This window comes from Lytechinus pictus, chromosome 18, assembly GCF_037042905.1.
Source record: "Lytechinus pictus isolate F3 Inbred chromosome 18, Lp3.0, whole genome shotgun sequence".
Taxonomy (NCBI): Eukaryota; Metazoa; Echinodermata; class Echinoidea; order Temnopleuroida; family Toxopneustidae; genus Lytechinus; species Lytechinus pictus.
The window spans coordinates 10,956,700-10,970,469 of NC_087262.1; the positions used below are offsets into that span (position 1 = coordinate 10,956,700).

At 39.1% G+C, this 13,770-nt stretch overlaps 1 protein-coding gene across 4 annotated transcripts in view; it reads right to left on the minus strand.

The window, feature by feature from the left end:
• Positions 1 to 13,770, minus strand: part of LOC129281542 (tyrosine-protein phosphatase non-receptor type 13-like) — a 68,692-nt gene that overhangs the window by 19,062 nt on the left and 35,860 nt on the right. For all 4 annotated transcript variants that reach the window (XM_064112936.1, XM_064112935.1, XM_064112937.1 and 1 more), the window contains exons 28-35: positions 9,584 to 9,676; positions 6,364 to 6,861; positions 5,575 to 5,733; positions 4,239 to 4,954; positions 3,097 to 3,385; positions 2,184 to 2,315; positions 1,394 to 1,939; positions 723 to 890 (exon numbers count right to left, since the gene is read on the minus strand). In XM_064112936.1, coding sequence (XP_063969006.1) covers positions 723 to 890; positions 1,394 to 1,939; positions 2,184 to 2,315; positions 3,097 to 3,385; positions 4,239 to 4,954; positions 5,575 to 5,733; positions 6,364 to 6,861; positions 9,584 to 9,676 — 2,601 coding nt within the window. The remainder of the gene's footprint in view (positions 1 to 722; positions 891 to 1,393; positions 1,940 to 2,183; positions 2,316 to 3,096; positions 3,386 to 4,238; positions 4,955 to 5,574; positions 5,734 to 6,363; positions 6,862 to 9,583; positions 9,677 to 13,770) is intronic.

The window sequence follows — 13,770 nt, forward strand, 5'->3', positions numbered from 1 at the left end:
CTGGTTTATTGAACTTTATGTTTTGACAGCTTGTGAGCCTCGATAATGGCAATATTGATATATATAATAAATTCATTTTGATTGAAAGGTACAATTTTATCTTATAGTTTAATTCTTGGGTGGTCAAACAACCTGTTTAGACTAATAAGTCAAGTTCACATCAAACACAATGTGACAATCATCATCATCATCATCATCATCATCGCCACCACCAGCACCACCATTACCGTCATCATCATCATCATCACCATTACCGTCATCATCATCATCATCATCACCATCACCTCATCATCATCATCACCACCACCACCACCACAACCGTCATCACCACCACCACCACCATTACCAACACCATTGCAATAATCATCATCGTCATCTTCATCCTTACAATCATGAACATGAATGATCAACACCACCAATATTGCCAACACGACCACCTTCATTATTACCACCACTATCACTAACTGTTATCAACATCAACACTACCATCAGCAACACATAGTCCTAATGTCATCCACAAAAACAATTTCAATCAATTATGATGAATTATAGATGAATCGTTTTACTGTCTTTTTGTATATTTATTATATCTATATTTTGTCAATTCATATTTGTAAAACACATAGAGAACTACAATAATCATTATGCACTTAATGAATACCCTTTATTATCATTATTATTCTCATTGATTATGAGAAATAAAAGAAAACATTAAAAAATACCTGTAGAAGCCTGTCTCCAACTTTGAGCCGTCCATCCCTGCAGGCTACACCGTCAGGGGTGACGGTCTTGATGAAGATACTGGTCTTGCCCCCCTTCTCAGCTCCCACCACGCTGAAACCTAGCCCCCCTCCTTCTGGCTTCTCCAACTCTATCCATACGACACCACCCTGCAGGAGAGTAGGGAAGAGAACCGGAAAGAAGAGGAGAGAAGGGGGGGGGGGGAGAGAGAGAGAGTAAAGGGAGGGGGTGGATTTTGTAAGTTGATATCTACAAGAATATTTTTTGTCTTTCTTATGTATCGACACGTTTTATTCTCATATGCCTGTTTTCTAACAGAGCTATTGAGTCTTCTGACCGACGTTCTTACATTCCTCACTCCTTCTTTTCAATCCATTGCAGTTCCCCTCACATCATCCCGTTCCTCCATTTTTACTTACTTGTTGATTTACTGTGAACTAATGAACTGCCATTGTTATTTCATTATCTGATATGATATATTATTGAAGGTCATCAAATCATATTTCTTAACAATGATATTTGTAGTTATTAATCTCCAATAAATTATATTTCTATAAGCTTGTGGCTTCCATTTTGAATATTGGCTTAATTCTCTCAATAAACTGAATGAAATCAAGTAATATCAAATCAAGGTATGGTGACACGAACTTACTTCTCCTATACTGAGGTTTCCTCCTTCACTTCCTTGAGCTGACGGAGGCCTGCCTGTCGGAGTCCCGATCCTAGCCGATGTTGAAAACTCACTACCAGTGGGCGATCCCCTCGCATCGTTCAATGACATCTGCCTCCGAAAGTTACTCAGTGGAGACTTGATACCCCTCGGCGAGCCCGAGGATGGGTCATAGGCCGGTGACTTGCCCAACGGGAGCGGAGGAAGCTGGGCGAGTTCCGGCTCCAGCTCTGGTTCGGTGGAGTCGTGGCGGAGCCTCTGCGGGGAACCACTGAATTGCTCAGGTGTTGATAGAGTCTGTGGGGTGGTGGACGGCGAGAAGGCCTCGTCGGAGCCAAAGCTGTTCAGGTCGTCATCAGGCTGGTCGCTAGCACCATTGGGTATAGAGGGAGACGGGCCATCGGTCACAGATGATAAAGCCTTGACCGTGGATGGAATGGTGCTCAGAGAAATAGGGCTTAGCGGAGGAGAGGTGATGGAGGTAGGAGATGTACATGTAGGTACATCATGGAGACTGGTAACGGATCGCTGGAAAACAAAAGAAAGAAGCGATTGAATATTCCACACCTGTACAGGGTAAATCACATAATCAAACATCTCTATGCAGACTTTAGATATTAATTTCTAACCTTTCATTTTTTAAATTTTGTAACCAGCTTGATGGAACTTTCTGAGAACTGTTTTTCTCTATCTACTTTTATCAATAAACTTTTCTTTTCAAGGTTTTAGTTTCCTATAATATTCTAAGAACAAGTAGAAATTGAGAACTTACAGTGGAGCTCTTTCTTTCTTTATCGCTTGACGGCCGAGGTGTATATCCTCCGTGACTCTGTTCTAGATCCTTCATGATGTCACCGACCTCGTCGAGTCGGCTAACCTCCTCTCGATCGCTCACAGACAAATCCTATGCGAGAAAAAATGCGGGTTTGTTATGGTGTGATCCCTTGTAAAAAGGCAGCCAATGAAGATCATATTTATACGTGCACATTGGTGGAGACTTGATATCGATGGTAACCACCATGGTAACAATGCTCAATAGCTGATCACTACCAAAAAAGCGTCCATAAAACAAAAGTATCAATTGGAAAGTAATCATTAGATCGACAACAACTGTTCATGACACAGAGCTCTGGGGTTATTGCATAAAAGTGACTACAGTCGAACCTGACTTGGTGACCACCTGTCTATAATTGAAACATGTATTTGATGGCCATCAAATTTCTCTCATTTAAAAGGAATATGTGTTATAGGAACCTGTCTGTAAAGGCCACCTGTCTCCAGTGACCACTTTTCTATTTGGCTTGGTAGATCTGGGCTCCCTCTTACAAAGAGTTGCGATGGATCCCATCAATCGCAACTATGGACGGCCAGCAACATCAACATGTATTATGCATGTTTGTTCAAAATATTTTCTAGCTGTGATGTATATTCATGCATTAATTGTTTTCTTAAAAATTCACTGTGCTTCTCTTTGTTTACAAAGGACATTGTACAAATTTCCTGTAGAAAAATTTATGACACTGATGGATTTCCATAGAAATACGAACTTACGATTGATTGGATCAATCGTAACTCTTTGTAAGAAGGGCCCCTGAATCGATTTGAATGTATTATGGAAGATCACTAATCAATTGTAGCTTCCAAGGAAACGTTCAACAACAGCAAATCAAAAGCAAAGAACTCACCTCCCAGTCAGATTCTTCTTCCGACACGTCACCAAGATCGAGGTCGAAACCTGCGGGAGAGACCTTCTTCCCTCCCACCTCTGGTTCCTCGCCCTTGGGTGTGGCAGGGAGGGTTAAGGGCACACCCTTCTCCTTAACAGGCTCACTGGAGTCTGTCATCCATTCATCATCATTATCCCCATCGGCCGATCGGGTGATTCTATCATCATCATCTCCTGTCTCGGATGGCTCCAGGGTGGATGTCGTGGAGATTGGCCGCTGTCCTCTTGGTTGTACTGGGGTCTTATTTCTGAAGTGGTGGCAGTAGTGTGGGTTAGAAAATGAAAGAGGATACGCATGCATGTAGTATAGTGTGATATAACTTCAGCATTTATAAACTACGGTGACCTAGTATTTGCTCAGACTGGAAGAATCACCATCTCTCGAAATAAAATGGGTTAGGGTATTTGTTGTGATATGTTTTTCAATTCCGATTGCTGTAAAATTTTATATTAGCGTTCCATGGTCATACTTTACTTTTATTTATAACCATACTACTCTAATAGGTCCTTGGTCACATTTTATTTATGCTTTGTATTGTATCTTGGGATCAATGCTTGGAAGTCGCTAGTGTACGGTACTTGAAATGAATGCAATATCTAATTATCTCAATGCAGTGTGCAATATAGGTCGTGCTATGTCTTGCCCCCCCTCCCGCTGCCTCCCTTTCTCTCCGGGAGTAATCTCCCCTCTCCATTCTCTCTCCTCTCCCTGCTCTTCTTGCCTTTCTCTCTCTTCACACTGACACATTCTTTCACCTTCTTGTTGGGTACGCGCAGGGGAGGAGATGGTGCCTTGTAGGAGTTTTCTTTGTTAATATCATGTTGTATATATTTTTTTGTAATGGTGCACAATTTCTTTATAATTGCCGTTGATACTTGTATGTCTTTCACTCATGTATTTTTTAGATGTTGTCATGACATGTATGTATGTAAATCCTGAAACAAATTTCCTTTATGGACTTGAACAAATTGAATTAAATTGAAAAGTTTGAGGTTGGGGCCTATGTTTTGGTTTTCGATGGGAGCACTTGTTAGTAGAGCAAATGACACGTGGATTCTTCCTACCATAAATTGTGAAAATCAAAGAGCAGAGTTTCTTACCGAGTTGCCTTAAGTTCAACAAGAGAGGGCACCCTTGCAAGAAGGCTCTTGGCCTTCTCCATGCTAATTCCACTAACAGATTGATCATTGATGAAATGAATCTGATCGCCGACTTGAACGCTTCCGTCTTGGGCCATTGGAAGGCCGCTCACGACATCTTTGACAAACAGCCCCGACCCCTGGTCCGTAACCTCCAACCCCAGCAGCAACCCCAGTTGACCTTTGTCATTCTTCTTGATGCGTACCGTAGGTAGGTCCTCGAGCCGCGGCGCATCAGGTAGTGCGGACCCTTCCCCATCTCCGTCATCCACGCTGGTTTGCCGAGCCTTCTCATGCGTTGACCTCGCTTGGAATGCCTCTCTCAGGTTCATATTAGCCGCTGGCGTCATGGACTCTACAGACGCTACATCCGACCAATCATCATCGTTCTCACTAGCAGATGGCAACGTTGTACCATCCTCGTCACTGCCATCATTCTTCGCTTTTGCAAGTGCTGGACTAGCTTCAACATCTACCGCCGCTTCAGGAACAATGGCATCTTCTTTCAGCACAGGAGAGGCAGTGAAGTCAGCCTTGACTGGTTTTGTCGGGGACGGAGTGGCCTTGGCGGACTTGGGCGATGGGTGGACGATCTTCAGAGTGACCTCTCTAGAGGTCATACGGAGGAAGGAAACTGCATCAAAGTGGCTCATTCCTTTCATACTCCGACCATTAACCTGGAAACACAAGGAAAATATATCAAATATACAATTACAACCCGTTTGCCCTTTGTTGGACTGTATATTCTACATGACAAAAATGTTCTATTGAGGAATGTGATATTTTTTCTCTGCAACATAGATAATCATTCCTCGCAAAATTACTTTTTGGTAACCTCTCTTTATAAAACTCTTATCCGCTCATGAATAAAGTATGCAACATATAAGTGACAAAAAATGAAAGAAGACCTTTTCTCACTGAAAATATCCATTGCATTGGTGTGATGACATATGAAAACATTATTTTTTTGCAATCACACAATTTCACCTGTTTTAGCAAGCTCTTACTAGCTAGTTTACAAGCTTTGTCAGACCTTTGTTATCTACATGTATGACAAAGTTTTGATGGAACTTGCAGCCTCACAAGCGAAAGCTTCCCATACACGTAAATATCAAAGCATATTTTCTCATGAAGAACCAACGTTAACAAATATGTATCAATTGTTCATTAAAATTGTTTTTAAGTTTTGACAATTTTAATAATCATTCATTTTGTATTTGCTGTGAATAAATGTCTTATGGATTCTGATAAAAATGGAAGCAAAAAAAATAAACATCTTTCTTTGTCTCCACCATACCTCCAAGATCTTGTCGCCTCTCCTGAGTCTTGTATCTGAAATGGCAGGTTCTTGGAGAATATCTTTGATATAACATCCTCCGGTATTGGCTCCCCCTGCCACAGTGAAGCCAAGGCCTCCGCGCTGAGGTTTAACCAAGTGAACCTCAAAGACATCGGACTGGAAAAAAAAGAAAGCGAAAAATTTGGACTATTGGTATGTTCCCAGCGACAAGGATGACAGCTTGTAAGAAGCAACCAGAGGAGGAATGGCTTTGATGCTATGTCAGGAAAACATTTGGTTATTGGTATGTCTGTTAAAAAAGAATGAAAGCTTGTTAGAGGCAACTAAACCAAAATACTTATTGCTATGGCAGGACTGGTATAAGATTATTGGTTTATTTGCTCTCTAAAAGCATGAATGTTTGTAAGAAGCAGCCAGAGAACCAAAACTTAGTTGCTATGTCGTGATGGTCATTAAATTATTGGTGTGTTTTCGTCCAAAAGCATGCATGTTTATAAGAAGCATTCAGACAACCAATAACTTTGTTGCTATATTGCGACAGACATTGGGCTATTGGAATGCTCATTAATGAAAGCATGAATATTTGTACAAAGAAACAAGAGAATGTTTCTACATGTATGTCAGGACAGCCATTATAGGTAACTTATAAAAGCAACATATTTTTTCATTGGAGATGAATTCCAATATTTTTCAAAATTATCAAGACTAACAAATATTTGTTTTCTTGCACGTGATACGGTGTAAAATTTTCCCCTTCAAAATAGAGTTAACTTCAACAATTTTTACCTCATCGAAATCGATTGACGGCTCCGACATGATTTGCTGCATCTTTCGGGGAGAACTCTCCGTACTGGACGACGGAGAGAGGAGGGGTTTCCCCTTCACCCCCAAATCCTGAGACTTCCTCTTGGTAGTGACCGGGATCTTTGACTTGATGTCCACCGCTCCCAGCTTGGGAAGGGCAGGTGACACCTCCGAAAAGGCACTTTTGTCCACAGCTGCCAGTTTGGACACTGGAGATGGCCTGGACACGGGAGACAGTCCCTCCGAAGGTGGACCTTGATCGGTGACATCCTCTCCGTCGTCTTCGCCCTCCGAGCGAGGAGGGGAGGTAGGTGGTGGTGGGGGCGGGGGTTCAGTGGCGGTAGGGGTGACCTTGGGGTCCGGTGAGAGGGGCGGGGAGCTGAAAGGGCTAGAGAGTAGCGTTGAACTGTTGCCAGCAGGGGGCGTGTCCAAGGGAGCGGGAGGGGATGCTCTTTGCTTAGATGGTGATTCTTCAAGCCTCTGCAGAAAACAGACATGGTGAGAATGAATAACAAGCAATTCCCTATTACATTCTAATTACTCTTAAATAATATTATATAGCACTTTATGAGGTGCAGATAGTACATTTAGTTGCCTATTTCATGGCACACTATATAATAACCCAGCTTTAGCTCCAGCTGCTTAAGGTGCTTGGTGCATTACAGGAATTGATCCTGCCGGGTATCCGTTTACCTCACATGAGCTGAATGCAGCTAGCACAATGTAGAACAATTTCTCGCTGAAGGAAATTACACCATGGCTGGGATTCGAACCCAAGACCCTATGTTTTAAAGTCTGGACACTAAACCACTGGGCCACAATGCTCCAAACACATAAGTTTATATATAATGCATGCCTGTGACTAATTTCACCATCCAGCAAAACCATGTCTTTCTTTCAAATATCATTGCCGAAAAAAATGGCTTTTAAAAGTAACTTTAAAAGGAGGGTGATTTTCCCTCGATATTTTACTGGTATGAATCTTTCTACATTTTCAATCATAAATCTATGATATAATAACAAAGGATACAAAGACTAATTACACAATTCTTGCGTACTGTACAATAAGTTCACCCCATCTGTTTTTTTTTAAACACATTCATGTATTATGTAAACAATGCAGTATTGTTCCTTTGACGACTGTATTGTATTTGTTTTTCTATTAAGGCGGTGCTGCACCATCCCGAGTTTGCTCAATCTTGAGATTTTAGCCCGATTGGCCCTCTTCGCGATTAATCTCGAGATTCAAGAAACCCCGTCTCCATCATCGCAAGAAGAGCGATTCCTGCTCGAGCGAGGCAACAGGCCGGATATTCCGAGCATGCGCACTTTCGGATCTTGGAGTTTCAACGGCGCGCGCTTTTGAATAACTTCCCGCGATATGCAATCGATTCGACCGGTGTTATGCAACAATCCTCTCAGCTCAGCCGCGCTCAGCGAGTGAAGAAGTGATGTATTCTTCGTTCAATGTACAGAGTTTTATCCCCTGGTGTCTGTACAACCTTAAATAACAAGAATATAGTCTCTAGCGCATTAGACAATGAGTTTGTTTATTACCCATAAATTGAAAGGATCGAGCAGTCTCTTGATGTTATACATACATTTTTATATTTAAATGTTACGTATTCCCAGATTTGCTATCATGTTAAGTCTGTATACTTGAAAGTGATACAATGTGTAATATCTTCCAGGTTCATTCTTTATGCTCCCTTCCCCTTTTCCTCCTCTTCTCTCTCTCTCTCTCTCTCCTTCTTTTCTTTCTTTCCTCCTTCCTTCTCCTTTTTGACCCCTTACCCTTTTTCATACTCCCCCTCCTCTTTCTACTTCCTTTTTTTCAACTTAATTTTTTCTCTTCTTATTTTTCTTCTTCTGCTTCTCCTTCATATTCATCTTCTTTTTCTTCTTTTTATTCTTCTCCTTTCTTTTTTCTTTCTCATATTCCTTATTACTTTCTCCCCATCTCTTCCTCCTTCCCATCCGAATTACCTATTAACTATCCTAATTTATTCTGAATAATCTGGTTTGATCATTTATAAAGAAATGCGGTTCAGGTTTTTTGCCCCCCCCCCCCTGTTTCATGTGAGTATTTTTTCAACTTTGAATAGATATTCTTGTTTTCATTCCCTGCTTATTCTTCATATTCAGTTTTTTCATTTTTATGCTGGTTATTTTCCTATTTGTTTTGGTATTAATGTACTATACAGCACTATATTGTTACATAATTCTAACCAGTTTTTAAATATTTTTTTCATATGTAACTGTGTATTCAATTGTACTACTTTGCATTGTCAATAATCCAACTGTCATGGTTGCAATGAATAAATAAATAAATAAATAAGACGACACTGCTGTCAGTGTTGTTATTGACTACGACCATCGTCGATAATGAGCGCCTCCCCCTATCGGTCTGGTCTCTCCCAAAATCCATTCACTGGTGGGACACCATAGTTGCTGATTGGGGAAACGATGAACGCTATTTGCGATAAGATCTATTCGAGTGTATAAAGTGCATGAGTTCGGTACGATCGCGATGTGTTTATGTTTTGACCAAGGCGGAAGTGGACCGCGAATTGCATTATGGACTGACGTCATGAATAAATTACCCCGAGTCCAATCTCGAGTGCGTCTGCACCTGCGAATTAGCGGGATAATTTGTAAAATAGCGCGCTATTTTGCAAATAAACCTGAGTTGACTTGGGATTGCAATCTCGAGATTAATCCTGCGAACTAGCGCGATAATTGCGTCTCCATTGCAAACAATCTCGAGATTTTTCAGATCGGGATAATTTGCCGGATCAAAAATAGCGCGCTAATTTGAAAACTTGGGATGGTGCAGACGGCCCTTTAATAAACCTCAATTAATTTTTAAAAACTTTAAGCAATGATGATCGTAGACATTAAATCAGAAGTGAAACCTATTTTTACATTATTGGAGGACAAAATTTAAATAAATACAATTCTTTATTTCATTATTTTTGTTTAAATTAGGGAGAGGACATCATCAGATATTCATGTAGAAATGCATAGTTCACCGTTTCACCAAAACTATGCAAAATTTAAAAAATGTCATAACTTTGTTATTCCTTGTTCAATTTTGATGAAATGTTCAGTGTTTTGTTTATCATAATTTTACTCCATACATATATGTTCACATATTATTTTGAGCATGGAGTACCCTTCCCATTCAGCATCTTATATTCACCCTTTGTAGAAGTCTGAGAAGCTCCTCATCGCTGGGTCGGCAAAGAAGAAGTTTCACATTCTGCTGGGCACCTCTCAGCTTCGCAACAGTCTCCTGCATTTTACAAAAATAAATTAAAATATCAAAATACAAAAAATAAGGAATAAAACATATCTTCTTTAATGATTTGCCTCTATCAAAATACTCTCATTCCTTTCTTTATCCTCTTAATATTACAACGACCATTCTATCATAATACTCATTCCTTTCTTTATCCTCATAATACTACAACGGCCATTCCTACAATGTTTCTTAACAAACTCTTATTATTAGAACAGGGTGGTTTAAAGTACATGTACACTATAAGTGGGGCTATGGGTGGTAGCCCCCAAAAGTGGCCAGGATAACTGAAAAAGAGCCACCATTCTATATTTCTGCCTATGGTTCACCGTGCATTAAAGGACAAGTCCACCCCAACAAAAAGTTTATTTGAATAAAAAGAGAAAATTCCAACAAGCATAACACTGAAAATTTCATCAAAATCGGATGTAAAATATGAAAGTTTAATATGACATTTTAAAGTTTCGCTTATATGTATATGCACATCCTGGTTGGTATACACATGAGGAAACTGATGACATCATCCACTCACTATTTCTTTTGTATTTCATTATTTGAAATATTCTTATTTTCTCCTCATTGTCAAGTGAAACAATGATTAATTCCTTCCTGAACATGTGGAGCTAGCATTGTCTAATACTATATGGTTCAGTCAAGTTGGTCCTTATTTTCAAATCTATAAAAAATGAAATATTGTATAATTCAAACAATAAAAAACGAAAGAAGTGGTGAGTGATGGACATCATCCACTGACTCACCTAGTCGTGCATATCACTGTTTTGTGAAAAATAAGCGAAAGATTGAAATGTCATAACTTTCTTTTATTTTACATCCGATTTTGATGAAATTTTCAGCACTATGCTAGTTTGATTTTTCTCTATTCATTCAAGTCAGCGTTTTCCTGGGGTGGACTTGACATTTAACAAACTCTTTTATTATCAGAACAGGGTGGTTTAAAGTACATGTACACTATAAGTGGGGGCTATGGGTGGTAGCCCCCAAAAGTAGCCATGATAAATGAAAAAGAGCCACCATTATATTTTCCTGCATATGGTTTACCGTGCATTAAAATCCCGGTAAATATTACATGTAGGTAGGAGTAACAGGGTGAAAATACAAAAAGGGCTATTATGGGTTATACTTGCCCCAAGAAAAGTAAGTAACAGTCCTTTCAAATTAGAACAAGTGGAATGCCTCTGGCCATCTCACCTGCATCACGCGATTCAATATAGCAGCAGTGCTGATTTTGAAAACTACTATAACTCGCACAAGATGTTCAGTGATACTTGGTTACTCTTATTTCCACGTTTTATGAACTAGACCAATACACTTATAGAGATATGATGGCAATTCAACAAATACCCCCAACGTGGCCAAAGTTCTTTGACCTTACATGACCTTTGACCTTGATCATGTGACCTGAAACTCGCACAGGATGTTCAGTGATACTTGATTACTATTATGTCCAAGTTTTATGAACTAGACCAACACACTTTCAAATTTATGGCTGTAATTCAACAAATACCCCAATTTGGCCAAAGTTCATTGACCCTAAATGACCTTTGACCTTGATCATGTGACCTGAAACTTGCACAGGATGTTCATTAATACTTGATTACTATTATGTCCAAGTTTCATGAATCAGATCCATAAACTTTCAAAGTTATGATGGTAATTCAACAGATACCCCCGATTCGGCCAAAGTTCATTGACCCTAAATGACCTTTGACCTTGGTCATGTGACGTGAAACTCATGCAGGATGTTCAGTGATACTTGATTAACCTTATGTATAAGTTTCATGAACTAGGTCCATATATTTTCTAAGTTATGATGACATTTCAAAAACTTAACCTTAGGTTAAGATTTTGATGTTGATTCCCCCAACATGGTCTAAGTTCATTGACCCTAAATGACCTTTGACCTTGGTCATGTGACATGAAACTCAGGCAGGATGTTCAGTAATACTTGATTAACCTTATGGCCAAGTTTCATGAACTAGGTCCATATACTTTCTAAGTTATGCTGTCATTTCAAAAACTTAACCTCAGGTTAAGATTTGGTGTTGACGCCGCCGCCGTCGCCGCCGCCGTCGGAAAAGCGGCGCCTATAGTCTCACTCTGCTATGCAGGTGAGACAAAAAGGGGCATTACAAATTGCAAATACATGTATCAAATATAGAATTTGGAATAAGAAGGCCAAATAGGTTAAAGAAAATAAAGAAAATATTAATTTCCCTGTGAATCGATCCGATTCAGTACAATGATAAATTTAGAATATCCTCATCAAAATAAGGCTTTAAATGAAAAATAGAAATGCCATTTGAGAATATTCATACCTTTTGTTTCCAAAAGCGAACTAATAAATCAACAGACTTCATTTAGATGTTTATTCCAATTCTACTTGTCTGTAAAAAGGCACAAGTGCAAAAAAATTCCAATTGTCCATAATTAAACATCCAGCACTCATTGGTCATATTTATTCAATTGGACAGTTAGATCACAAATATTAATTCAACTCAAATATCTGCATATTGAAAGTGAAGGTGCATTAATCCAAATTATTCCAGAACCATAGAAGAAAGCAGTCTGTTCGAAAAATAATTTTTTTTCAACCGATAGGGTTGACTTTTCCAAAGCATTATTCCACAAGCACAAACGAAGCAGAATTTTCCAAAGAAATATTGATGTCAAATTTCAATGCAAAACATTATTCAGGAATTCACATGTAGATTGTTAAAGAAAATCTTTATTCAATCATACAAAAATAGATCCGGTCCAAACAAGAGAAGAAACTTGTTACAGGAAAAGAAAATTTGCTTGGAAACATGTACACCCTGAAGCATGTCACATGGGGGAATGTGTGATTCTTGGATTTTTTTTTTTGGTGGTTGTTGAATCGTTGGCACATGAGAGGTTAAATATGGGATGTCCCAAACATGATAGCTCTATCAACACAGTATGTGTCAGTCGGGAGAGATAAATGAATTTAACAACATTTCCCCCTAAAGCAATAGGGTATGAACTCGAAGATAGGGTGCATTCACACTAGCCTTTAAAAGCAACAAATGCAGTCTGCAGAGATAAAAGGAATTTTACAACATTTCCCCTTAAGAGAACTCAAAAAAGGCCATTCACACTAGTCTGTAAAACCAACAAACGCAGTCTGCAGCTACTTATGAGAATTAAAAATAGACCTTTTCACATTAGCCTGTAAAACCAACAAACTCGGTCTGCAGAGATAAAGGAATTTTCACAGCATTTCCCTTTTTATAGAGAACTCATAAGGCCATTTATAGCCTGTAAAACCCCAAATCTAAAAATTCCCCCCTACAACACGAGGTTATGAACTCCATAAGATAGGTCCATTCACATCTGGAAAAATCAGCAAACTAAAGGAGTGTTCAGACACAGTGAAAAAGCTAAGCAACATTATGGTGTAGGCTGAAAAGTGAATGAGATACAGGTATGAAGCAAAAATAATGCTCTGCCGTGATGGGCAACATTCGTTTCTGACCAACAAATCCTGACACAAGACAATAAAAGACTGTGGGCCAATCAAAGTCTCAAGATAGAAAGCACAAATGAAAAAAAATGTGTAAAACAATCTGTGATTTCTTGGGAAGTGGAACATGAAGATGGACAGATTTAAATAAAAAATTGTGATGTCACTCCTTTTGTGCAAAAAAATGGACTTATTTGGATGTTTTGGACTTGTATTTCTTGTTCAGGGAAGAGTAGTATAATGGTGTTTTAAAAAATGATTGATTAGATTTCAGAAGTTGTTTACTTTTAAAAAGTTTTTCTTTAAAGTGTGAATAGGCCTACTGTCACATGAGACAATGCACATTTCCTTGTTAGGATTACTAGTAGCGGGACACGAGCACTCACAATTTGATTCGGAATATCCTAAAATAGGTATCAAGCCCCCCTGCATACTATAGAACCTGACTTTAATTTAATTTTGAAAGTAACTTCCAGGGATTGATTTTGATATGTTCCATGCACTATGGCCCTAGGGTAACATTGTGAGCACATATTCATTTGAAGAAAAAAAAAATCCTTAAAGATGAAATATGCAAATGCAAAAA